This window comes from Eumetopias jubatus, unplaced genomic scaffold, assembly GCF_037043125.1.
Source record: "Eumetopias jubatus isolate StellerSeaLion01/CBP00866 unplaced genomic scaffold, mEumJub1_p1.0 scaffold_17, whole genome shotgun sequence".
Taxonomy (NCBI): Eukaryota; Metazoa; Chordata; class Mammalia; order Carnivora; family Otariidae; genus Eumetopias; species Eumetopias jubatus.
Window position 1 is genome coordinate 27322685 of NW_028274823.1, and position 27773 is coordinate 27350457.

The window sequence follows — 27773 nt, forward strand, 5'->3', positions numbered from 1 at the left end:
CCAAAGCTGGCCTTTGAGGGTTAATGGTTGAGGTCTTCTAGACTGGAGACTGGCTGATATTATCACATCCCTTTTGCTAATTGAAACCACCCAATCTTTTTCCACTAACTGATTAACTAATTATGAATTATCGTTACTCTCTCTTTCTCATATTATCATCTTCTGGTGTAACTTTCTTAATCCAGAAACTCTATAATCTTTACCCAGTGAAGGAGAATCCTAGATTGTGTTTCTACAGTTCAAGAAGTGTCCATGACCAGAAAAGAACTTTTGGACATGCTAATACTAAATATTGATCCAATGTCATTTGTTGATTGACCTCTTAGTAAATATAAAAAATGACAGCACTAGGTTTGATATAGGTAGTCTAGTAACTCTTGTAAAATCCAATTCCTTACCAAAGTCAAAGGTCTAAATGGGTAAACTATGGCTCTTTCTAGGGCATATCAAGTAACTCAAATAAAACGGTAGATATGTAACCTAATAGTTGCCATGCCTTTAAAAGGATAAACTTTGGGCACCTGGGTGGCTCAGTCGTTAAGCATCTGCCTTCGGCTCAGGTCATGATCCCAGGGTCCTGGGATCAAGCCCCGCATCGGGCTCCCTGCTCGGTGGGGAGCCTGCTTCTCCCTCTCCCACTCCCCCTGCTTGTGTTCCCTCTCTCGGTATGTCTCTATCTGTCAAATAAATAAATAAAATCCTTAAAAATAAATAAAAGAATAAACTTCTTTAAAATGCTACTAAAGAGTTTTCTTTTAACCTCCTCAGAAAGGGTGCCTGGGTGGCTCAGTCAGTTAAGCATCTGCCTTTGGCTCGGGTCATGATCCTAGGGTCCTGAGATCAAGCCCCACATAGGGCTCCCTGCTCAGTGGGGAGTCTGCTTCTCCCTTGCCCCTCCCCTTGCTCTTGCTTTCTCAAATAAATAAAATATTTTTTAAAAAATAAACTTCCTCAGAAAAATTTTTTTTTTACTTTTTAAAAAAGATTTTATTTATTTATTTGACAGAGAGAGCACAAGCAAGGGGAGTGGCAGGCAGAGGGAGAGGGAGAAGCAGCCTCCCCACTAAGCAGGGAGCCCAGGACCCTGGGATCATGACCAGAGCCCAAGGCAGACACTAAACCAACTGAGCCACCCAGGTGCCCCCAGAAAACTTTTTTAAAGTAAATGACAAATGTGAATTACTTGATGCCTTGATATTACCTAAAATAATTGCTGGTTCTAAAGGTAGAAAGTCACAGTATTATACTATAGAAACTATAATCCTGCATACATACATTAAAGATAACCATGTTAAACAGGCTGCTGTGATTATAAGTTTGTATACAAGAACCTCATATAAGACAATAAAAATAATGATAAATTCATGGAGAAGTTAAAGGATTCAATCATAAATACACAAAATCTAGGGGCACCTTAGTGGCTCAGTCGGTTAAGCATGTAACTCATGATTGCAGCTCAGGTCATAATCTCAGGCTAATGGGATCAAGCTCCATTTCAGGTTCGGTGCTGCAAGAGAGAAACTCTCTCCCTTTCTCTCTGCCCCCTGCCCCTGGCTCACACGCACACTCTCTCTCTTTGTTTTTCTTAAAAGACTTTATTTGAAGGAGAGAGAGAGCAAGTATGAGCTGGGGAGAGGGAGAGAAGGGCAGAGGGAGAGGGAGAAGAACACTCCCCACTGCACAAGGAGCCCGATGGGGGGCTCGATCCCAGGACCCTGGGACCATAACCTGGGCCGAAGGCACCCGGGCAGTGCCCCGCTTTAAAAAAAATTTTTTTGAGGGCGCCTGGGTGGCTCAGTCGTTAAGCGGCTGCCTTCGGCTCAGGTCATGATCCCAGGGTCCTGGGATCGAGCCCCGCATCGGGCTCCCCGCTCCGCGGGAAGCCTGCTTCTCCCTCTCCCACTCCCCCTGCTTGTGTTCCTGCTCTCACTGTCTGTCTCTGTCAAATAAATAAAATCTTTAAAAAAAATTTTTTTTGCAATAATTTTAATTTTATTTAAAATTAAATAAATAAATAACAACACAAAATCTGGCCCACCAAATTCTGAAAAGAACCATGAAGAATGGTTGAGTTTAAGACCTACAAAGGTAAGATCTTTCAAAACCAGAATCATCACCTTACAGCACCAGATAAAATCTCAAAAAGACACTAGATTAAATTCTCCATGAAACACCTCATTCCAGTAGGTACAAACTGGTCATGATACAGAACACTGATTGAAAATTTATTTTAGGCTAACAGAGGATGTGGCCCGTCCATGTCTCATCTATAACTAAATAATTCTGCAAAAGTTTGTAAAGGTACAATTCCAACTCTATCACATTCTGGAAAATTCAAAAGTATAGAGGCAGTAAAAAGATTAGTGGTTGCCAGGGGCCCGGGGGAGTGAGATGAAGAGGCGGAGCACAGAAGATTTTGGGGTGAGTGAAACTATTCTAATGATATGATAATGATAGATAAATGTCATTACACATTTGTCCAAACCCATAGAGTATATACCACCAAGAGTAGCCCTAATATAAACCGTGGATTTGCAGTGATAATGATGTGTCAGCATAGGTTCATGAGCTGTAACGAAGGTACCACTTTTGTGGGAAAGGCTCTGTGTGTGTGGAGGCAGGGAATATATGGGAACTCTCTGTACCTTCCCCTCAACTTTGAACTGCTCTAAAAAAATAAAGTCTCAACTTAAAAAATTGTAAAGGTAAAGAATTGTAAAAAACTGAAAAGTTGTAAAGGACTGAAACCGTGCCTAAAGGCTATTTTGAACTTCTCCAAAATAGATTTTATAAATTAACTTCTTCTATGTGCACTGGTAAGAGTCCATTTATTTTCTGAATGAGTTGAGACATTTCCATGTTGAAAAGCCACAAGTACAATGGCTAAAATTCTATTATATTTTGTATCTTGTACCTAATTTCTCCCTATGTTTTCTTTTTTTTTTAAGATTTTATTTATTTATTTGACAGAGAGAGACACAGCGAGAGAGGGAACACAAGCAGGGGGGGTGGGAGAGGGAGAAGCAGGCTTCCCACTGAGCGGGGAGCCCAATGCAGGGCTCGATCCCAGGACCCCGGGATCACGACCTGAGCCAAAGGCAGACGCTTAACAACTGAGCCACCTAGGCGCCCCTCTCCCTATGTTTTCTACATTCCAGCTGATTGATCCAGTGATAAGGTGACACATTTAACTGAAGCAATTATTTATTAATTTAAATTGTGCAAGACTTGGCCTTTACTCAAAAGTCTTTCTGTCTTCGTCCCTCCCCAGTCCTCTGGAAAAACACAACATATTTTAATAGAACTGAAAAGTTGACATGCAATAGAGACCCTAAATTAAGGTCACCAGAAAACTTTTGAAGCAGGTAGTTCAAAGACCTCAGAAGAAGCTGAAAACCACATGGACTAGACAGCTACCGCCCCAAACCCTTGGAACACGGCCCCTCCACGTGCCACTCTCTTCATAGTCTTGTTTTCATACTTAAAAAAAACTAATGTCAGGTTCTTTTTTTTTAATTTTTCCTTTTTTATAAGATTTTTATTTATTTATTTATTTATTTGACAGAGAGAGAGAGAGAGCACAAGCAGGGGGAGTGGGAGAGGGAAAAGCAGATTCTCTGCTGAGCAGGGAGCCTGATGTGGGTCTTGATCCCAGGACCCTGAGATCACGACCTGAGCTGAAGGCAGATGCCCAACGAACTGAGCCACCCAGGTGCCCCTAATGTCAGGTTCTATCTTTATGACTTAGCATGTTCCCCTTACTAGTAATAATAACTTGCCTGAGTCTAGGCTTTTCTAGAGACGATCATCACTCTAACATTACAATTTCATTTCCCCAAGCTATCACTAGTACAGTCAACTTGAAAAACAATATACCAATAATGGTACCCTTCCTAAAGTCCTAAAGAAGAAGTGCAAGATACAGCAATAAATAATTGTCACAACACCCAGAGATGCTATACTTCAGCTCCATCAAGGTTGATACATTTCTTGTGTAGCTTCTGAGTTCTGTTTCATATGTTGCAATTAGACTCTTTAGTGCCACCACAGATACAAGGTTAAGTATTCTGTAGGGCTATTCCAAGGATATGACTCCCCCACACCCTCAATAGACTGTATCTCTTTACAGAGTCCAAAAGAATAGAGTCATTTTTGTGAAAAGGATCTTGTTTCTTCTCCCTTACTCAAAATTTCCTCTGTTAATAACATTTTGCATTCCTGTGGTATATTTGTTAAAATTGATGAACCAATATTGATGCATTATTATTAAACAATGCTCATACTTTCCATTAGGATTCACTTTTTGTGTTGTTTGGGTTTTATGGGTTCTGATAGATGCAAAATGTCATGTGTCCACCATTACAGCATCATACAGAATAGTTTTACTGCCCTAAATATCCCCTGTACTCCACCTATTCAACCCTCCTCCCTCCCCTTGGGCCCCTGGCAACCACTGATATTTTTACTGTCCCTCTAGTTTGCCTTTCTGAAATTGTCAATTAGTTAGGATTATACAGTACATAGCCTTTTCAGACTAGCTTCTTTAAATAAACTCTGTGTGGGGCGCCTGGATGGCTCAGTCGGTTAAGCGGCTGCCTTCGGCTCAGGTCATGATCCTGGGGTCCTGGGATCAAGCCCCGCGTTGGGCTCCCTGCTCAGCGGAGAGCCTGCTTCTCCCTCTCTGCCTGCCTCTCTGCTTACTTGTGCTCTCTCTCTATCTCTCTGTCAAATAAATAAAATAAAATCTTAAAATAAATAAATAAACACATAAACAAATAAACAAACAAACTGTATATTTGAACTTCCCCATGTCTTTTTGTGGTTTGATAGTTCATTTCTTTTTATCACTGAATAATATTTCTTTGTATGGATGTACCACAGTTGGCTTATCCATTTGCCTACTAATGAATGGTTTCTTCCAGTGTTTTGCAATTATGAATAAAGTGGTTATAAATATTTGTGTGTAGGTTTTGTGTGGGTATAAATTTTTACTGATTTTCTTAAATACCTAGAAACACAATTGTTGGGTCATATTTTTTATGATGATAAAATAGAAATAACGTAAAATTTACCATCTTAACAATTTTTTTAGTGTACCATTCAGTATTAGGTACATAAAGAGTGTACTGATACACCCATGCGCCTATTTCCCAAACTTTTTCACTGTCCCAAACAGAAACTCTGTACCCCTTAAATAATTACTTCCTATTTCCCCCTCCCTTCCAGCCCTTGGTAACCACTCTTCTGATTTATGTCACTATGAATTTACCTATTCTAGATACCTCTTGCAAGTGGAATCATACAACATTTGTCCTTTTGTGTCTAGCTTATTTCACTTAGCAAAAGGTTTTCAAAGTTAATCCATATCGCAGAACGTTTTAGAACTTCATTCTTTTTATGGCTGAGTAATAGTCCATTGTGTGTCTATAACACATTTGTTCATCCATTCATGTTGGTGGACACTTGGGCTGATTCCATTTGGCTATTGTGAATAATGTTGCTGTGAACATTGGTGTACGAGTATCTATTTGAGTCCCTCTTGTCAATTCTTCTGGACACATATCTAGGTATAGAAATGCTGGCTCAGACGGTAATTCTATGTTTAACATTTTGAGGAACAACCATACTTTTCCACAGAAGCTGCACCATTTTACATCACCACCAGTAATGCATGAGGTTTCCAATTTCTCCACGCTTTCACCAACACTTGTTACTTTCTGGTTTTTTTAAAAATATAATAGCCATTCTAATGGGTATAAAATGATAAGAATGTTTAGTTTTGTAAGGAACTGCCAAACTGTCTTCCAAAGTGGTTGCATTCCCACCAGCTATGAATAAGAGTTCCTGTTGCTCCACATTGGTCAGCATCTGGTATTGTCAGTTTGGGGATTTTAGCCATTCTAATATGTGTGTAGTGGGTCTCTCATTGTTTTAATTTGCAATTCCCTAATGACATAATACATCCAGTGTCTTTTTATATGCTTATTTGCCATGTATATATCATCTATGGTGAGATGTCTGTCCAGATCTGTTGCCCATTTTTAAATTGGGTTGTTTTCTTATTGGTGGGTTTCAAAGTTCTTTGCATATTTTGGATACTAATCTTTTATCAAATATATGTTTTGTAAATATTATCTCCCAGTCTGTGGCTTGTTTCTTCATTTTTTTTAACAGTGACTTTCATGGTACAGTTTTAAATTTTAAGGGAGTCCAACTTATCTTTTTTTTTCTTTCATGGATTATGCTTATGGTGTGTATCTAAAGAGTCATCACCAAACTGAAGGTCCCTGAATTTTCTCTGTTACCTTCTAGGAGTTTTATGGTTTTGTGATTTACATTTAGGTCTATGATCCATTTTTTCATAATAACTTCTTTGGAAGGTGTAAGGTCTATTGTGTAATCCTTCCTTCCTCCCTCCTTCCCTCCCTCCCTCCCTCCCTCCCTTCCTTCCTTCCTCCCTTCCTTCCTTCCTAAGGATGTCATTGTTCCAGCATCATTTATTAAGGAAACTATCCTTTCTCCATTCAGTAGCCTTTGCTACTTTGTCAAAGAGCAGTTAACTATTTCCATTTGTGTCTATTTCTGGGCTCTCTATTCTGTTCCATTGACCTATTTGTCTGTTCTTTCACCAGTAACACATTGTCTTGATTATTGTAGCTTTTACAGTAAGTCTTGAATCAGGTAGTGTCGGTCCTCCAACTTTGTTCTTCTGTATTGTGTTGGCAATTCTGGGTCTCTTGCCTTTCCTTTTTTTTTTTTAAAGATTTTATTTATTTATTTGACAGAGAGAGAGACAGGTAGAGAGGGAGCACAAGCAGGGGGAGTGGGAGAGAGAGAAGCAGGGAGCCCAATGCAGGGCTCGATCCCAGGACCCTGGGATCATGACCTGAGCTGAAGCCAGATGCTTAATGACGGAGCCACCCAGGTGCCCCTTGCCTTTCCATTTTTTTTAAGATTTTATTTTTAAGTAATCTCTACACCCAACGTGGGGCTCAAACTCACAACACCAAGATCAAGAGTCACACACTCTACCAACTGAGCCAGCCAGGTGCCCCTCTTTTACCTTTCTATATAAACTTGAGAATTAGTTTTTTAATACCCACAAAATAACTTGCTGTGATTTTGATTAGGATTGCACTGAATCTATAAGTCAAATTGAGAAGAACTGATATCTTACAATACTGATCATTTCCATCCATGAACATGGCATCTCTCCATTTATTTAGATATTTTTAAATTTGTTTTGTCAGAGTTGTAGTTTTTATCAATAAAATATAATATTTTATTATATGTGCATAACACATTTTATTCCTAAATACTTCATTTTTGTTAATGTAAATGGTATTGTGCTTTAAATTTCAAATTTCAAATTTTTCATTGCTGATATATAGGGAAGCAATTGATTTTTTTATATTAAAATCTTGTATCCTGCAAACCTTGTTATAATCCCTTATTAGTCGCCAGAGGGGTTTTTTGTTGATTCTTTGGGATTTTCTACATAATGTCATCTGCTAACAAAGACAGTTTTATTTCTTCCTTCCCTATCTGTATACCTTTTATTTTCTTTGTTTTTTTGCATAGCTAGGACTTCCAGTACTATGTTGAATAGGAGTGGTAAGAGGGAACATCCTTGCCTTTTTCCCAACCTCAGGGGCAAATCATCTAGTTTCTCTCCACCAAATATTATATTAACAGTAGGGTTCTTGTAGTTGTTCTTTATGAACTTGGGGAAGTTCCTCTCCATTCCTAGTTTGCTGAGAGTTCTTATTGTGAATAGATGTTGGATTTTGTCAAATGCTTTTCTGCATATATGATTTTTCTTTTTTAGCCTGGTGATGTGATAGTTTACATTAACTGATTTTTTTAATCTTGAATCATCCTGAATACCTGAGATAAATCCCACTTGGTCTTGATACATAATTCTTCTAATATATTGTTAGATTTAAGCTGCTAATATTTTGTTGAGGATTTTTGTATGTATGTTCATGAAAGATATTGGCCTGTAGCCTTCCTTACTTGTAATGTCTTTTTTTTTAAAGATTTTATTTATTTGAGAGAGAGAGAGAGAGAGAGAGCATGCACGAGCGGGGGGGGGGGGGAGGGGCAGAGGGAGAGGGAGAAGCAGACTCCCCGCTAAGCAAGGAGCCTGATGCGGGGCTTGGTCCCAGGACCCCAAGATCATGACCCAAGCCGAAGTCAGACACTTAAACGACAGAGCCACCCAGGTACCCCTCTTGTAATGTCTTTATCTGGTTTTGGTATTAAGGAAATTCTGACCACGTAGAATGAGTAAGGAAGTGTTCCCTCTGCTTCTATATTTTGTAAGAGATTGTTGAGAATTGGTATAATTTTTTTTCCTTACATGTTTGGTAGAATTCAACAATGAAGCCATCTGGCCTGATGCTTTCTGTTTTAAAGTATTGTTAATTATTGATTCAAGTACTTTAATAGATACAGACCTATTCAGACTATCTTGTGAGTTTTGGCAGATTATGTTTTCAAGGAATTGGTCCATTTCATCTAAATTATCAAAATTTGTGGGCATATAGTAGCTTACAGTATTCCTTTACTATTCTTTTAATGTCCATGGGATCAGGAGTGATGAAACCTCTTTCATTTCTGATATTAGCTATTTGTGTCTTCTCTCTTAGAAAAAAAAGCCAGATTTGCCTGGCTTGAGGTTTGTCAATTTTATTGATCTATTGAAGAACCAACTTTGGGTTTTGTTAATTTCCTCTATTGTTTTCCTGTTTGAAATTTCATTGATTTCTGTTTTAATTTTTATAATTTATTTTCTATTTGCTTTAGGTTTAAGCTGCTTTTCCTTCTCTAGTCCTAATGTGGAAACTTATATTATTGATTTAACATTGTAGTCTATCCTTCCAGAGATATTTTATGCATATAAAGCAAAACAGTACATATATTCTTCTTCCTTTTTTTTGACACAAATGGAAGCATTCAATACATACTCTTCTTATTTCTGCTTCTTTTACCTAACAATATATTTTGGAAATCTTTCCATAATAAGCACATAAAGCCTTTCTTCTTTCTGACTGCATTGTATTCTTATCTCCTATTGATGGGGGGTGTACTACTGGCAATTATAAACATGAAATGATTCGTTTTGTACATCGAACTGTGTGACACTTTCAGGAGAAATTCCTAGAGTTGGAATTATTGGTTCTAAAGTATGTATATAGTTTCAGTTTATATTATGAGAAGCAGAATACCATGGCTAAGAGCAAAGAGCTTTAGACTGCTTAAATCCCAGCTTCTCCATGGGCAAGTCTTTGTGTCTGGTTCCTCATCTGTAAAATGGGAATGGTGATAATAATAGCTAGTACCTTACAGAGTCGTTATAAGAATTAAAAGAGATACTACACGTAATACATGGCAAATGCTCAATAAAGTTATTATTTTGCCAAATTGTCAGAGAGGTTGATTAGAAACAGGAGTAGTGATTCTTTCCCTCTAACAATAAAGTAGAAATTAAGGGAGATTGAACTTAATGGTCTCAGATTTCTTTTTTTTTTTTAAGATTTTATTTTTTTAAGTAACCTCTATACCCAACATGGGCTCAAATTTACAACTCTGAGATCAAGAGTCACATGCTCTGCCAACTAAGCCAGCGGGCACCCCAATGGTCTCAGATTTCTTTTTTTTTTTTTTAAGATTTTATTTATTTATTTGACAGAGAGAGACACAGCGAGAGAGGGAACACAAGCAGGGAGAGTGGGAGAGGGAGAAGCAGGCTTCCCGCGGAGTAGAGAGCCCGATGCGGGGCTTGATCCCAGGACCCTGGGATCATGACCTGAGCCGAAGACAGACGTTTAACGACTGAGCCACCCAGGCACCCCTGGTCTCAGATTTCTTAAGTAAAAGGTAATATTATCTGCTAAGCAGGAAAGAGATGGAGTTGAGGATGGGGCTTGATGTTTAGAGTAACTAAGGTGGAAGTAAGGGTCTGGATTTGAGGAGATAAAGGAACTATGAAATTGGGATGTTAGGATGATCATCCCCCATGGACTCTAAAGTCATGCAGGATGATGGTGCAATTGGAGAGGAAGGATGTGAGGTGCCCATATCTTAAATCTTAAATGAAAATGAGCAACAAGAGGTAAGTAATGGCAATAACAAAGGCTTGAAACTGCAAAAGGAGCAAGAATTTGCTCCACCCAAAAGTGGAGAATTGGTGGTCTGGAGGCCTTGGGGGGTGAAGAGAACATCAATTCCATTGCCTAACCTGGACATTAGGGGTCTTTATTCAAGAAAACAGCAGGGGAAGGTCTGTCCTCAGAGAAGGGTCCAGTTTAGGTAAGGCAGGAGGTAAAGAAAATATTCTACAGCTAAGTAAGGAAAACAAAGAAGTCTGTTTGTTTTAGAGAGGGACAATACCAGAGGGCTCCAGGGAAAGGTTTTAGAAAGAAGGAAAGACGCAACTAGAGGAGGGTAGAGTAGAAGAATCATAAAGCAAGATGGGGATGAGCATAAGGATAGAGGGAACCTCAAGCCAATGGTGAACTCACTGTCTTGAAAACTGGTGAAAGCTATGGATCCTCTCTCCAGAAAAATATTTATTTATACAAACATGCAGAATTTGTATGCAATTTCGGTAAGGTCCCAGACTCCACAGACACCCAATTTTTTAAAGTAAACTTTTTATTGAAGTATAGCATGCACACAAATAATTGGTGTCCAGCTCAAAGTGAATATACCTGTGTTACCAGCACCCAGATCAAGAAACAGAATACTAGGGGCGCCTGGGTGGCTCAGTCGTTAAGCGTCTGCCTTCGGCTCAGGTCATGAGGATCAAGCCCGGCATCAGGCTCTCTGCTCGGCAGGAAGCCTGCTTCTCCCTCTCCCACTCCCCCTGCTTGTGCTCTCTCTCTTGCTGTGTCTTTCTCTGTCAAATGAATAAATAAAATCTTAAAAAAAAAAAAAGAAACAGAATACTAGCTGAAGCCTCTCCCCAAAAGCCCCACCCTGAGTCCTCTTTCAGTCACTTAACCGTTCGCCAGGGTAATCATCACCTGACTTCTAGAAACATAGTTTAGTTTTATCTGTTACTAAGATCTATATAAATAAAATCATACACTGCATTCTTAGGAGTTTGGTTTCTTCATTCAACCTTATGTTTGTGAGTTTCATCCATGTTGGTGCATGTGGCTGCAGTTCATCCATTGTCATCTCTGTATACTATTCCACTGTATGATGCATGACAACTTATCCATTCAACAACAGATAAATACTTGGGTTTCTTACTAGTTTGGAATTATTACAAATAATTCCAAGTGCTGCTATGAACGTTTTCGAATGTGCCTTTGGTGAACATATGTACAAATGCTGTTGTTTAAATATCTAAGAATGGAGTTCCCTGGTCATAAATTCAGCTGTAGGAGACAATGGGGCTTATGTTTTAGACAAGGAACAAGGGAAAAAGGAAAACAGTGATTCAAAGGAAGTGGAATTCATATGAACTTTCAGTCTGAATTCTGGTATAAAGTTACACAGGATGTTTTGCATTGATCATTTATCAACATTGAAACCAAATTAAAATAACAGTCATCAAAGACCTGATGAATAAATCCAAAGGGAGATTCTTTAAAAAGATCAATAAAACCTTTCACAAATCAAGAAAAAATAGAAAATGCAAATTTTAAGAAATATTAATTGCCAAAATTGACTCAAGAAGACTCAGAAGAATTGAAGAGACCAACACCTCTGGAAGAAACTGGAAAATTATGTTAAGGAGTCATCTCTCTGAAAAAGGCACTGGAACCTGACACTTTTCACATTACCTTGCTTTAGAACTTCAAATAGGGGCGCCTGGGTGGCTTAGTCGGTTAAGCGGCTGCCTTCAGCTCAGGTCATGATCCCAGGGTCCTGGAATCGAGCCCCACATCAGGCTCCTTGCTCAGCGGAGAGCCTGCTTCTCCCTCTCCCTCTGCCTGCCTGCCGCTCCCCCTGCTTGGGCTCTCTATCTCTCTCTCTGTGTCAAATAAATAAGTAAAATCTTTAAAAAAATTTTTTAAGATTTTATTTATTTATTTACTTGAGAAAGTGAGAATGAGAGAGAGAGAGAGCACATGAGAGGAGGGAGGGTCAGAGGGAGAAACAGACTCCCTGCTGAGCAGGGAGCCCGATGCGGGACTCGATCCCAGGACTCCAGGATCATGACCCGAGCCGAAGGCAGTTGCCGAACCAACTGAGCCACCCAGGCGCCCATAAATAAAATCTTTTAAAATAAGAAGAAGAAGAAGAAGAAGAAGAAGAATTTCAAAGAATAGATCACTTCCATGTTATTTAATCTGCTTAAGGACATAGAAAAAGGTTGAAAGTTTCTCCAATAACTTTATAAAATGAGTAAAATCATAATAACAAAACTTGACAATGCATAAGTAGGAAAACCACTCTTCAAAGTACAGACACTGGCAGACCACCCCCAGATATGAGCAGAAATTCCATCTCCCACCTCTGTGAGTCTCACTCAGTGGGTCCTGGATGCCTGTCCAAGGACTCGCCTCTTCTGTGATGACTGACACCAGGAATGTCCACCTCCCTGGGGCTGTGGCTTCACCTAGTGATTTCAAATCATTGATCAATACTGACAGAGCCACTGAAGGTTTCCAGCAGAAGATGAGAACTTTGTCTGTCAGGAAGACCTACTAATAAGAGCTCAGAGAAACCAGGAAGCCCATTTTGGTATAATGATGATAAGCATAAATACTAGATGAGTACTTACTTCCTGCCAGGCACACTTCTACCTGCATGATCTCACTGAGTCGCAACAACCCCAGAGAAGTAGATTCCATTCTTATTTCCATTTTACAGAGGAGGAAACTGAAACTTAATACATGACCATAAACTTAAGTTAATATAAAATGATCATATAACCTAGCAATTCCACTCCCTGGTATACCCCCCCAAAGAACTGAAAACAGGGACTCATAGCAGCACTTTTCACAAGAGCCAAAAGCTGTAAACAACCTAAGTGTCCATCAACTGATGAATGGATCAACAAGAGGCAGTATATCCATATAACGGAATATCATTCAGTCATAAAAAGCTATGGAGTTCTGATACAACATGGATGAACCTCAAAAACATCATGCTAGGTGAAATAAGCCAGACACACAAAAAACAATATTGCAAGATTCCACTTATGTGAAATAGGCATATTCATAGAGACAAAAGTAGATTAGGTGTTGCAAGGAGTGGGAGGGAGGGGGAGATGGGGAGTTATTTCTTAATGCGTAGTTTCTGTTTGGGGTATGAAAAAGTTTTGGAAGTAGATAGTGGTGATGGCCGTACAACATTGTGAGTATATTTAATGCTGAACTGTACACTTAAGATGGTTAAAATGGGGGACTCCTGGCTGGCTCAGTCAGTGGAGCATGTAACTCTTGATCTTGGGGTTGTGAGTTCAAGTCCCATGTTGGGCATAGAGCTTACTTTAAACATTTTTTTTAGTTAAAATGGTTAAAATGGTAAATTTTATGTGTCATATATATGTGTATATATTATTTTTATAATATATTATAAAATATATTACATATATTATTATATAATATATAATTATATTATTTAATATTTATACAAATATATTTTGTTATTTGTTATTTTATATTAATTATATTTATATTTATAATATTATTTATTATTAATATTATATATATATTTTTTTTTAAGTAGATTCCATGCCCAGTGTGGAGCCCAATGTGGGGCTCAAACTTATGACCCTGAGATCAAGACCTGAGCTATGATCAAGAGTCAGAAGCTTAACTGACTGAGCCACACAGGCGCTCCCTTGCAGTCACTATCTTGTGTGACCATATACAAGACTGACCTTCGAAGGCATCGCATTTTTTGGCTGTTAAGTAAGACTGGATAAAATATCTTTGACAGTCCCTGCTGGTTGTAACCCTCCTGACAACATCATCTATTCATGGATTTTTTATTTTATAACGTGGAAAGTCCCAAGCCTTGATTCCTGACCCAGATACCATTTGCTTCTGGTGCACTCTGTGGATATTGATGAATGGGGAGCTCCAGGGAGGGAGGACCAGCTGTCTTCCCCTTACCTAGCCCCCCCCTTAGGGTTTGTCCTGGAGTTGAGCCAGCCCTTGAGGAGGCCTCCACTCCTTCTTCCTCTCCTGATTCTGGGAGAGGGCTTGGGCCTGGCTGTGCTCCAGGATAAATTTCCACAAGGCAAGAGATAACACTGAGCCAAGGTGAAGATCAGGGCAGCCCTTAAATAAGGCCTCCTTGCACCCTAGAGTTGGTTGCTGTTCTTCTATTCCATAGCTGTCTGTCCTGCTTGCCGGTGCCCAGCCACCATGTGGGAGCTCTTCGCTTTTTTGCTGTTCGCCCTCGTCTATTTCTTATGGCCCAAGCCAAAGTGCCCCAGTGCCAAGTATCCCAAGAGCCTCCCATCCCTGCCCTTGGTGGGCAGCCTGCCATTCCTCCCCAGAGGTGGCCATCCGCACGTGAACTTCTTCAAGCTGCAGAAAAAATACGGCCCCATCTATTCCTTTCGTATGGGTACCAAGACTACAGTGATGGTCGGCCACCACCAGCTGGCCAAGGAGGTGCTTGTCAAGAAGGGCAAGGAATTCTCTGGGCGGCCCCAAGGGGTAAGCAGTGCCCACTATCTCTCCTCTCTCACCAGCCCCGGGGGTTTTGCAGACCATGCCTGGAATGACCCTTCCAGCTCCTGTAATTCTTCCAACCTGTAATTCTTCCTAAAACAGACTAACAGGACCGTGGGTGGGGATCGACCCCTCGGACCCCACCCAGCCTCTAAACTAGGCAGGAAGAATCAAAGGAAGACTTCATTTTCTGGGCTGTCATCTCGCCTGGAACTGGATGGTGTTCTCTCTGAATCTTGACTTCCCTAATTAACTGAGGTAGTATATGCAAAGCACTGAGCCCAGTGCCCAGCGCAGTAAGTACTCCGTAAATAGCCTTTAGGAGTGCTGCTCTTCGTATGGAAAATGGGATTAAAATAACTACTGTCTTCTGTGGGAGAAGGTATGAGGGAGAAGTATCCTGGCTTTTGGAGGGAGGGGGTTGCTGTTTCTCTGGACCTGTCCCCAGCTGCTCTGGCTCACAGTAGGGCTGACACACGGTGGCGTTAAAATGGTAGATTTTATGTGTCATATATATGTATATATATTATTTTTATAATATATTATAAAATATATTACATATATTATTATATGATCTATCCTGCCGAGCCTTCTGTAATGCTCCTAGGGGAGGAAAGAGGCTAACCATCTGCGAATACTGCCAATGCCCCATCCCAGCACCTTGCTGCTGAGTACCCCCTTGGACACCCCAGGCAGGGCCCCCCAGCCACTTATCTCTGATCAGGCCAAGGGCTGATTCATTTTTCCTTGGACAAGTCAGCCAGGTCTGCTGGCCAGCAGCCTCACTCCCAACCTTCCTGAGCAAAGAGGAAGGAGGAGGCTGGTCAGATGGGGCTTGCAGGTCACAGGATGTAAGAGGGGAGGCTTTGAAGCCGGATGCTTTGAAGTCCCTCTGAGAGGAGGTGGAGTGGCCAAGTCCGGATTGCATTCTCCAGATGGGCCTTATGGTGGGCACACACCCTTGCAATAGAAGGCAGAAAGATGAGCAGGGGCTACACCTGCAGCATGCCCCAGAGGGCCCAGGGAAAGGCAGACGTCTGGGCAGTCCTGTATCTACAAGCCCACCTGCTCCTGCCCCCAGGACAGGCACTATTCAGAGAGCTTATCCCATCCACGGCTGCCTTCCCCTGGTCAGAAACTGATAAGAGAGGTCCGGAGGTCACCCTGTCATTGAACTGCCCCCCAGAACTGCATTGTAATTCGGGGTCCCTTTTTTCTCCTCAGTCTGTCTCTCTGATGGAATTAGGAGTAGAGGGGTCTCGGGCCCTGCCCTACCAAGGCCTAGCGGTCACGGCAGAGTAGAGCAGGGGTGTCCCACATGGGCGTCAGCATGGCAAGTAACTGCCTTCTACCGCAGGAAGGGTGCAGGAGGCCCAGGGCAAGGGCAGGTCATTGATGTCTGATTCTTACAGCCTTTCCTGCTCTCCAAAGGTGACTCTGGACATCCTGTCTGACAACCAAAAGGGCATCGCCTTCGCAGACCATGGTGCCAACTGGCAGCTGCATAGGAAGCTGGTACTGGCCACCTTTGCCCTGTTCAAGGATGGCGACCAGAGGCTAGAGAAGATCAGTGAGTGCAGGCCGTCCCCTTCAGCCGCGGGAGGGAGAAGGGGCTGGGGAGGGGGCAATGGAAGGCTCAATCTAGTGCCTTCTTGACTGCTGCTGCCCTCTGGTGGCCATCTGCTCTATGTCCCTGGCTAAGGTGGAACTGGGAAGAAGGGAGGGTGCTACTTAATTCCCCACCGTCTTACCCCTCTCTCCTCCCAGTTTGTCAGGAAAACAGTTTATTGTGTGATTTCCTGGCCACCCAGAATGGACAGTCTATAGATTTGTCCTTGCCTCTCTTCCTGGCGGTGACCAACATAATCTGCTTGATCTGCTTCAACTCCTCCTACAAGAATGGAGATCCTGCTCTGAAGATCATAAAGGATTATAATGACGGCATCTTGGATTCTTTGGGAACGGATAAAATGGTAGACATATTCCCCAGGTTGAAGGTGAGGATGAGGCCAGGCCCCACCTTCAGATTCCAGGGATCCCTGTCCCCAATTCTTCTTACTGCCCAGCTCCAGACCCACTTTTTTCCTGACCACCTCAGCCACAGTGACCTCCACCTCCTCTCATTTTAAAACCGCCACTTCTCTACAAAAATAGGTTAAGCTTTTAACTATGCATTTTTAAAATCATGACAATGGCTTTCATTTATTTACCAATTGCCATATGCTCACTAATAAGCACTCCACATGCATTAATCATGTTATTCTCCTTAAAGGTCAGTTTTATTATCCCCAGACAGAGGAGAATACAGGCTTAGAGAAATTAAGGAACTTGCTCCAGGCTTCAGACTCAAGTCTATCTTACTCCTAAGGACTGGGCACACAGCAGAGTTTAATTAGTAGACCTTCCATCAGTGCCTGATGTTTGATTCGATGGGGAAGGGGAGGTGAAGACGATCCGTTTTCCCTTATTTGGAGCTGTCCTAGTTGTCATTAATAATCCCATTCTGCGTCCCCATCTTGCCTTCCATTTTGGCTGAAGGTCTGGGTTAGAGTGGAAACTCTCCAGACACCAAAAGCTAGGATCTGCCTCCAGGAGGGATTCTGGTAGCTGGAGAAACAAAATTGAAGATGGATGGCTTTGACACTTCTTTCTACTTTCCAGATTTTCCCCAACAAAACCGTGGAAAAAATGAAGAACTGTGTTAAAATGCGAGATGAATTACTGAATGAAATCCTTGAAAAACATAAGGTAGGTGATGGAGCAGAGGAGACCATGAGTTAGGTTGAAGTGTCACGAAAACAGGGCTGGAGTCCATTTTGGACACTGGAGTATCTCTAGCACCTAGCAGAGAGCCTGGAACATAGTAGGGGTTCAACAAAAAATGACTTAACCAATGAATAGGGGTGAGGAAGTAAGGAATTGCAGAGGATCAGAGAAGGGACCCACTCACTCCCAAAATTTAGAGAGAGCCCTCCTACCTCCACAAGCTCATAGGTCCTGCCTAGTCTCTCCCCAGTCCCTCGTGTCCAAATGGAAGAAGCCTTTGTATCCCCAGGCTGGGATGGAAGTATGGAAGGGTTTTGCAGATGGGGCTCCTTCCTTATCACTGTCTCCCAACCTCACCCAACCAGGAGAACTTCAGCAGCGACTCTATCACCAACCTGTTGGACATACTGATCCAAGCCAGGATGAACTCAGACAATAACAATGCTGCCTCAGACCGGGATTCGAAACTCCTTTCAGATAAACATATTCTCACTACCATAGGGGATATTTTTGGGGCCGGCGTAGAGACCACCACGTCTGTGGTGAAGTGGACTGTGGCCTTCCTGCTACACAATCCTCAGGTGGGTTTCTCCCTACTCTGGTCTTCCCAACCACTCTTCACCCCAGCCAGATCCACCTATGGCCCCAGAAAGAGGTAGACGTAATGTCCTCTGACCTTCCATGCAAGGTGACTGGGCTGCCCCACTCCTAACCCAAGCAGTAGCTGGCTTTGGCCCTAGGGTGGAGCTGCCCCATCTTGTGGAAACAAAGCCTGGACTGCAAAGCCACCACTGGGAAGAGTCTGAGCCAGCTCTCCTGGATGTAACAATGGGATTCTTCTAAGCCCGTGCTTCTCCTGGGCTTAAGCATGTTGGTCACATCTACCCCGCTCTGGCCCTCAGTTGCAGAAGAAGATCCAGGAGGAGATTGACCAGAATGTGGGTTTCAGCCGCACACCAACTATGAGTGACCGGAACCAACTCATCTTGCTAGAGGCCACCATCAGAGAGGTGCTTCGCATCCGGCCTGTGGCCCCTACACTCATCCCCCACAAGGCTATCGTTGATTCCAGGTATGCCTTCCCTCCCGACAACACAACACTGCTTTCCAGTCCACCTGGTGCCTCCTCTACCGCCCCACCCCTCCGCTTGCTGGTCAATTTATACTCAACCATTGACCATCAATTGTCCTATCCATGCCCTACTGATCAATATATCTGCCACCCACTAACACCCACTGACTAATCCACAGATCTAACTGACCTGCCTCAGAAACTGCCTGCTACCCTGGAGACATGTGATCTGGAATGATAGACCAGGTGCTCTATGCTCCTACCCAATCCAATAGCCACCACACACACACACACATATGCGTACGCACCAGCTCAAAATGCATACCCACATGCCCTGACAAACATGAATGTCCATGTTCATAAGTATTGATACAGAAGAGCTAGTGAGGAAGAGGTCTGCAGAAGAGCTGGGTTCATATTTGATCTGGCAGAAGCTGAGGAAAAGATGAGGGAGTGGGCATGAGGACGTACAGGGCTTTTTCCCCCAGGGTGGGGGACTGTGGAGGCGTGGGGCTGAGCAGTTTGGGGAGGACAATATTTTAGACTCCCCTTTCCTCTCCCTCTTTGGGGCAGCATTGGCGAATTTGCCATTGACAAGGGCACAAATGTTATCATCAATTTGTGGGCACTGCATCACAATGAGAAGGAGTGGCACCGGCCTGACCAGTTCATGCCAGGTGAGTCCCTGTTCTGTCCTGCTCCCAAGCCACAGAGACAGCCTAGCCTCTGTGCTCCAGCATTCCAGCCCTGTGTTCCTTCTGCTAAGCTTTCTACTGGAAAACTCCTGGCTCCAACTACATGAACCTCTTGATAGCCCCATTCTACCCTAGATTTACCCAAACTCGTCACAGCCAGGTTTCTCACTTTCTCCTTCCACCAACTGCAAATGTCCTCTAAGAAGCCCTCTAGGTATATGGCTCCCATGAAGTCAGTCCCTCGCCCCCTCGATGGTGGCATTTTCAGTCATCAGTACTGCCTCCTTTCCATCCTTCCTGAATATTGCATTTCTTCTGTGTGAGTAAGGGCTACCCAAGAGCTGGGCTCTATCTCTCCTCAGGCTAGGGTTCCCCCATGTAAGGTTGTCCACCTCCTCAGACTGGGGCTCCCTGGGCAAGGCCATGTCTCCCCCTTGGGCAGGGCAGAGCCATTCCTCTCCTTACTCCTGTCCTGGCCCTGGCTGACACCTCCCTGTGTCCGCAGAGCGCTTCTTGGACCCCACGAGGAGTCAGCTCATCTCTCCGTCACTAAGTTACTTGCCCTTCGGAGCAGGACCCCGCTCTTGCCTAGGTGAGATCCTGGCCCGCCAGGAGCTCTTCCTCGTCATGGCCTGGTTGCTGCAGAGGTTTGACCTGGAGATCCCAGATGATGGGCAGCTGCCTTCCCTGGAGGGGAACCCCAAGATGGTCTTTTTGATCAAGCCTTTCAAAGTGAAGATCAAGGTGCGCCAGGCCTGGAGGGAGGCCCAGGCTGACAGTAGCACCTAGAGGCTCACCTAGCATCCCCTGAAACCACCCTGTGTGGTCCCACAGCACAGAATTAGAGCTGTAACTGCCCTCCCCGGGCCTTCCCTCCTTCCTCCTGGCCCACGCTGCCTTCTTTCCAGCCTGCCGTCCCTGGTAGTGATATGCATAAACAAAACAGCTTTTCTTCCTGGTCCCTGAGCAGTTCACTCATTTGTTCATTTGTTCACTCATTCTTCGCAACAAGTATTTATTGAGCACCTGCTATGTGCCACTCCCTGTCCCTGGACACTCAAGCTTACATTCTAGTGAGGACTGACAAATAAACATTGCAGAGACTCCTAAGTGCTTCGAAGTCAATTTTACTAGGTGTTGGTGAGGAGAGAATGGTGGAAGTGGAGGCTGGCCACTACAAGCGAGGGGTAGGGAAGGTGTAAACATGTGGGGGAAAGCATCCCATGACGAAGGAGGGGCAGGCAGGAAGTTCTCGAGGGGGAAGAGGTTGGTGTAGCAAGAGCAGAGTAAATGAGGAGCTCCGAGCTCCTGCTGGGGTCAGATTGGAGACAGGCGCCAGGCCCCACAGAGCCTCTGCAAGTAGCAGGAAGGGGTTTAGCTGTTTATTCCTAGTATGATAGGAAGTCACTGGGCAGTGGGGTGGGGGTGGGGGGGAGGTAAACGTGTAAGTGGGAAGGTCTGGTTTGCATTTTTTTTTTTTTTGGAGAGGGGAGGGAGGGAGGGAGGAGGAGAGAGACAGAGAGAGAGAGAGGACACACATGGAAGAGCAGAGGGAGAGGGAGAGAGAAAATCTTGAGAAGTCTCCACACCCAGCGTGGAGCCCCAACTTGGGGCTCGATCTCACAACCCTGAGATCATGACCTGAGTCAAAATCAAGGGTCAAATGTTTAACCAACTGAGCCACCCAGGCACCCCTGGTTTGTATTTTTAAGACCGCCCTAGTTGCTGAGTGGAGATTGGTCTGAGAGGGATGAGAGCTGGGGCAGGGAGGAGGTGGTTGTGCTGGTCCAGGAGAGCGAGGTCATGGTGGCTCAGCCCCCGGCCATAGCAGTGGAGATGGTGAGAAAGGCTGGGATTGTTTCTATTTTGAAAATGGAGCAGATCTTAAAAAAAAAAAAGAAAGAAAGAAAAGAAAAGAAAGTGGAGCAGATCTTGTTTGATCCAATCAGGTATCGCTGCACATACCTGGAGGGTTTGGCTTTGGGGGAGTGTGTGTAATCCACAAACTCAAGCCACCACCACTTATCCCTCTGTCTTGGTCTGCAAAGACCAGCAGGTCTCCTTTCACTTGTCCTGTCCTGGGGTGGACACTGCCAGGAGAGCGGTTCTGCAGCACCCAGCTCTGCCCAGCTCCCCACGCCACAACCCCAGGAAGCCTGTAAATGCCTCACTAGAAAATGGCTCCCAGACTTCTGCAAACCTTGGAACCAGCATCCAAACCTTGGCTACTGGCCAGTTAGCAAGCGAAAGATGTCCTGAGACGCCCCGGGGAGAAAATGACCCTTGCCCATTAGCCTAGAGAGAGGCTCCAACGCCAGCTCCCTGGCACCAGCTGAGCCAGGGTTGAATCATCCACCCAGAAGAGTCCTTCTCTTCTGACTGAAGGAGGGCTCTGGAAGGGCCAGCGGGGCAAGGCTGAGACCCTGTCTGGCCATGTTTTCAGAAGAAATCAACAGAGGGAGGGACAAAGTTTTCCATTACAGCACACCTTCTTCCCTCAAAGAGCTTTGTTAATCCAGTGGCAAGAGACTATTCCTTACTGTCCCCCCAACTCAGCCCTGGCCTTTACTGGACAGTAACCCCAGGGTCTTGCTAAAGAGCCCAAGGAAGAGTTTGTGGGCAGCCTGGTGAAATGCTGACAACCACTGTGGGCCAATGGGAAAGGGTTTAACTGGAGGTGGCCCCTCCCTCTCCAAGGCTCCTCTGCCCCCATCAGCTGGTCGCTGGTCTAGAGCCAAGCCACCCTCAGTTTAAAACAGAGGGGAGCAGATCGGCTGGAGGAGAGTTAAGTATTCTCCTCTCTAACTATTGAATCAGATCATAGAGTGGCAGGGAAATGAGAGACTAATCCTGCATTTTGAAGATGACAAAACTGAGGGCCAGCTGAGGCAAGGGCAGGGGAGGTAACTTACCCTAAGTCACACAGCTCCTGAGCATCAGGGCTGGGACTAGAACCCAAGATTTCAATGATGCAGGAAGAGGAGCCAGACATGCTTTCTCACCCATCCGGTGTCCATGCAGAAGGGCTCTGAGGTGTCTGGCCTGGGAGAGTACAAAGCTTAATATCCTTTCAGAAAATGACCTCATGAACCCCGACTCCTGCCCAAACCGCCCTTCCCCTGCCTGGAAGGCCTTTTCTCACTGACCTAACTCCTCCCATCCTGAGTCTCAGAGTGCAAGCCATATTCTAGGGCATATCTCATGACCCCCATAACAACGTGCTTGTACTCTTTTAGCACTTAGCTTCTGTTCCTTGGTACTGAACCCCACGTGCACCTGAGCAGCTGCCTGGGCTCAAAATGGGTGCAGTGTCCCCCAAAGGCACTGCCCACCCCTATGTCTCTGGAATTCAAGACTGAACCTTCTCATGTTACTTATCTTGCTCATCAGCACCTGACAAGGAGGTTAGACACACAAAAGGACTGAATCCAATGCTCTAAATCCCTTGGCTAATTGGTCCAGTGATAAACAGACTATCTCCTTCCGCAGAAGGAAGCCCAGATTTTTGACAAAGCTGGAAGGTGTTTGCCAAGACCCCACAGTCACATTTTGAGCCTCAGAATGCCCTAAGCCAGTGATATGATGGTAAATAAACACTAAACAACCAGTTTTCTGGTGCTGCTGGGGAAGAGCCATGATTCATAGTGTTTGCCAGTTGCCATGATGTAAACAGTCCCCACTCTGAGTGACTTCAGGCCACCCATGTGACGTCACAGATTACAGAGTTGGGAAGAGATGCTCGGTAGCATTAGATGCTATTTACCATTATGTTATATAATAAATAGCATTACTATATAATACCATTACTAATAATACCATTATTCCCACCATACAAAGATGTAAATAACCTCAAGGGCACAGATAATAGTAACATAGTAAAATAATTAGGAAATGATTAGTTTTGAGTATTTATTACCTTTGTTTCTATTATAATGTATTCAATTGTGGGTTTATATAGTTCACTTTTTTTAATGGTTATTTAATAGACAGCTCATAAAATTCCTGAACATTTAGGTAAGTATTTATTTATTTATTTATTTATTTATTTATTTATTTTATTTTAAGTAGGCTCCACACCCAAGGTGGGGCTTGAACTCACGGGCCCGGAGATCAAGAGTCACATATTCTACCAACTGGGCCAACCAGGAGCCCCCAAATTCCTGAAAATTTAATAATCAGCTTTTGTGAACCAAAACAGCTGGCCCTCCCAGGAGAAATGGGCTGTCCTTGTCCTTCAGAAGGGCAGCTCCCCAGAGTCCCCATCCTGAGGGGAGGGACCCTTCCCCGGCACCCTAGGTGTGGAGTGGGGGTGGATGAGAGTGAGTAACTGTTCTGGCGCCTCTGGTGGCCATAAAACCTGAAGCAAAAGGGGAACTCTTTCTCCAGTCACACTCCTGGGTTTCAACACCCATCCCTGGAGGGCAGGAGTCCAGTCACAGAGGCGAGAGAGTCCGGGAGGACTGGATGAGGAGGATCCAGGTTCTGGGCCCCTGGCCCCCCACCCCCTAGGTTCCAGGCCCTGGATCTTAGGCCCATTGCTAGCTTCTTGAACCAGTTTTCTCATTTGTACAGGGGGGTAACTTTAACTTACCACCTGTGCCGCCCATTATCTGAGGCTTGGGGGAGGGGGAAAAGCAGAAAGGGCCAGGTAAGCAGGGGAGCTAGAGAAGATAAGAGGTCAGGCTGTGCCGGCAAATTGTCCCCGTGTTGTCATTTACAGACCCAGTGACCATGGGCAACTTACTTGGCCTTCTTAAACCTCAGTTTGCTCAACTGTAATACGGTTGGCTGAGGCATGCGTAGAAACAGTACCACCAGCCTCACAATGTTGCTGAAGGTCAGGTAGGGACCTACATAACGCATTGAGTGCCTTGATAAATACTGGCTTTGCTGCCATTGCCTACAGCCAGACCCACATAAGTCCTTCTCTAAGGACGAAGAAGCAGGTATTGTTCAGACAGGTCTCTCTGAAGGACAGGACCTCCGGGAACCGGCCTCAGTAGCCCCTGATGATCCCACCGGCTGCCCCACCCTCCTTCCCCAGCTGGGGCATGCTGGCAGCTGGGACGTGGGTGGAGAGCCCAGAGACACACTTCTCACAGTTCCAACACGGAGGGAGTTTTGTAACATTTTCCAGCGGGATTGGGTTTCCTGAGACTTCTTGGTAAGAAGACATGCAATGGAAGGTTACACTGGTGGGGAACGGGCTTAGAGTGAGGAGAAACTTCAGATCAAACCAAATCCTCCTCTCCTCCAAGCCACCCAGAAGTTCTAACTCCTGAGAATTGTACAATGCTTCCTGGGGGACTCACCCTCCCTGAGGAAGTTAGCATTGATCTGCACCACCTATCCCAGGGGTGAGGCTATTTCAGAGCTGAGGGGCTCAGGCAGGGGTGCCTGGCTCAGTGCGGGGGGCCTCTGGAGGCTTCTGATGAGGCAAGGGGAACACGCAAGGGGAACAAAGAAGCTCCTGAGGAAACTGTCTGGCTCACCTTTCACTATGCTACTTGCCTGCTCATTACCTTGCTCTGGTTCTCTCTCACCTTTGAAAAGAAATCAAAACTTCTTCACGTGGCTTGTGAGCACCGAGTCTTCAGTGTTCGGGGTTCAAATCCTGGCTCTACCACTTATGAGCTGTGTGATCTTGGACAAGTTAGTCAACTTCTCTGAATGCTTCAACCCCTTTAACAAAGCAGTCCATACCTCAGATGGCTGTTTTGAGGCTAAAATGAAAAAAATGTCGGTAAGATGCTTACACACGACCCAATAACGTGCAGTCAATAAATAGAACGATAAAGACAAATTAAAATATTTTTATTACCAGCCTACCACTCCGATTCATCTCCTGTCACTTCCCAGAATGAAATTATCTACAGAGATTAAATTGCTAGCAGCTTTAGACATTTCGGCCTCCTGTGCTTTTGTGGGCTTTTCAGCACCTGGCACACAGTAGGCACTCAATAATCTGCAAAACAGATTTACCCAGAACTTACCTAGAATTCCCTTTACACCTTTCTTCGCCTGACAAGCTCAGTTTAGAGGTCCCTGTTCCAGACAGGCTACCCTATGCCCCCAGGTGGTTCTCTTCCACCGCATTCTGGGCACACATGCTTCATGGTACTATGCTACTAAAATGGTTTTCATGCCTTTCTTCCCCTTGGGACCATTAGCTCTTCTAAACAGGAGCCTGGTCTAAGGTACATTTGCATTCCCAATGCCTAGTACATGGTAGGTGCTTGATAAATGCTCAACTTGAGTAAGGCCAGTCACATACCCCCAGGCCAGGAACCCAGATCCCGAACACCTCCCAGGACCCACTGCCCTTCCCAGGAGGTTCAGGCAGATGCAAGTTTCCAGCAGGTTTGGCCAACAGTCGGGCAAACCCGCTTCCCCCTCCTTCTGAGTCAAACCCTGCTTCCCCCCACCACCTGGCTGAAAACAGAGGAACTGGAGAATAGGGAGTTTCTTGAAATTCTTTTTCATCAAAACTACCCTGTTTTGTGCTTCAGAGCATTGGTATTGTCTCCACCTGAACTTGGTCACCCAGAGCAAAAGGAGGAACTCAGTGACCCAGGAAGCTGGGGGGCAGTGCGGGGTGCAGTGAGGTCTGCTCCACAGACCTGGGCACCCAGGGACACTGCACAGCCGTCAGCACGCAGCTGGCAAGAACTGTACTGGTTTGTTTGTGCCATTCAGACATTAGGTGACTGAAGGCAGGAATGACGTACTCCCCAGTCCTTCCCTGTGGTTTTATTTTAAAGATTTTATTTATTTGACAGAGAGAGAGAGAGAGAATGAGAAGGGGGAGCAGCAGAGGGAGAGGGAGAAGCAGGACCCTGGGATCCTGACCTGAGCCAAAGGCAGATGCTTAACCGCCGAGCCACTCAGGCGCCCCTCCCCATGGGTTTAGAACAGATCTGTCTCTAGATGCTAACATGGTTCTCCTGGGCTTAGTCGGAGGAGCTCAACAGTTTAGAAGGAACTAAGGCAGCAACCATCCCACTAGAGTCACTAAGGGGCCAGAATTGCTCTGGCCCAAGGTCAAAGATGGGGGCAGGGGCCTGTCTGGCTTACACCCGGCTCCTAGGTAATAAGAGTGCGGACTGCTGGGTAAAATCGGGGACTAGGGAAGGCAATGCTGTCAGCATCCCCTGGGGGCCTATTAGTGAGCGGTCCACTGGGGGAGGCAGGAACGCCTGCTGGGACAGTTCCAAAAGGCCCATCATATTGCTTTGCCCACCTGCAGGTCACCCAAGGAGAAGCTGGGCTGGGTGGTGGTGTTCCCCTTCCTGGGCAGAGGTCGAAGGCTGTTCCTCTCCTTCGAGCAGGGATTTACAGCTGACTCGAAGTTCTAAGAGGACAGTCTTAAGCAGGGGCTAAAAGGACAGTGAGCCTTAGGAAAGAACGACTGGCCCACAATGGCAGAGGTTAGCACACCCAGTTCTCAGGTCCCTCAAGTGAGCCCCCGAGAGTCCTCAGGATTCCCTGAATCTGTACCATTCACTTCATCTCAATCTACCTCCTCTTGTTAACTATTTCACACGGTTGTTTTGTCTTCTGCCTGTAGAGGACAGGGCCTTGTCTTCTCTACTTCTTTCGCATTCTCCTCAGCACCCAGCACAGTGTTGGGCACAAAGTGGGAGACTCAATAATACATGTGTATCAAATTCCAGGGCCTTCCACATTTCTATAATTTTCCCCCTAAAGATTATTATTTTGGGGGTGCCTCGGTGGCTCAAGTCAGGGTCCCAGGGTCCTGGGATTGAACCCCGCATCAGGCTCCCTGCTCAGCGGGGAGTCTGTTTCTCCCTCTGTCTCTCCACCGCACCCCACCCCCCAGCTTGTGCTCTATCCCACTCACTCTCTCAAATAAAATCTTAAAAAAAAAAAGATTTTTATTATTTTTAAGTAATCTCTACAGCCAACGTGGGGCTCGAACTCACAAACCTGAGATCAAGAGTCCCATGCTCTGCGGACTGAGCCAGCCAGGCACCCCTGTATCATCTCATTACAAGATCTCACGAGGGCGCCTGGGTGGCTCAGTCAGTTAAGCAACTGCCTTCAGCTCTGGTCATGATCCCAGGACCCTGGGATCGAGTCCCACATCGGGCTCCCTGCTCAGGGAAGTCTGTTTCTCTCCCTGCCTCTTCCCCCTGACTTTCGCTCTTTCGCTCACTCTCTCTCAAATTAAAAAAAAAAAAAAAAAATTTTTAAATAAAAATTAATGATCTCACGGAGCGCTTGCTTTCTTTCAAACGCCATTGCTTCTGCTTTTTTGTGCCCGATTTTAACCCGTGTGTGGGATTTTACAAAGCATTCCAAACATCAGAAATACACCCTTGGCAGAGAGAGGGCTTGGGGAAAACTCAGGACAACATGTGGCCTCAGCAGGAGCATCACCCACCTCGCCCTTGGCCCTGTGGTCTCCGCTCAGGCCAGGGGCCTGTTCTCAACTGGTAGGTGCCTTCTCGCAGCCTGTGTGGAGGAGGGAGAAGTGTTTGCGGTTAGCCATCTTGGGGGTACGACCCCTGAAGTCTGAGGGAGGAGTGGGGAGAAAAGAACAAGGTGCTGCAAGAAAAAAGAAGAGCCGCG

The 27773-nt window shown here is 44.8% G+C and overlaps 1 protein-coding gene across 1 annotated transcript; it reads left to right on the plus strand.

Moving 5' to 3' along the window:
• The first annotated feature begins 14336 nt into the window (after window positions 1-14336).
• On the plus strand, window positions 14337-19970 carry CYP17A1 (cytochrome P450 family 17 subfamily A member 1). Its single transcript, XM_088019795.1, has 8 exons — window positions 14337-14633; window positions 16080-16218; window positions 16416-16645; window positions 17310-17396; window positions 17780-17995; window positions 18317-18486; window positions 19060-19163; window positions 19687-19970. Exons 1-8 carry the CDS (start codon window positions 14337-14339, stop codon window positions 19968-19970), a joined length of 1527 nt encoding a protein of 508 aa, XP_087875921.1.
• Window positions 19971-27773: the final 7803 nt, after the last annotated feature.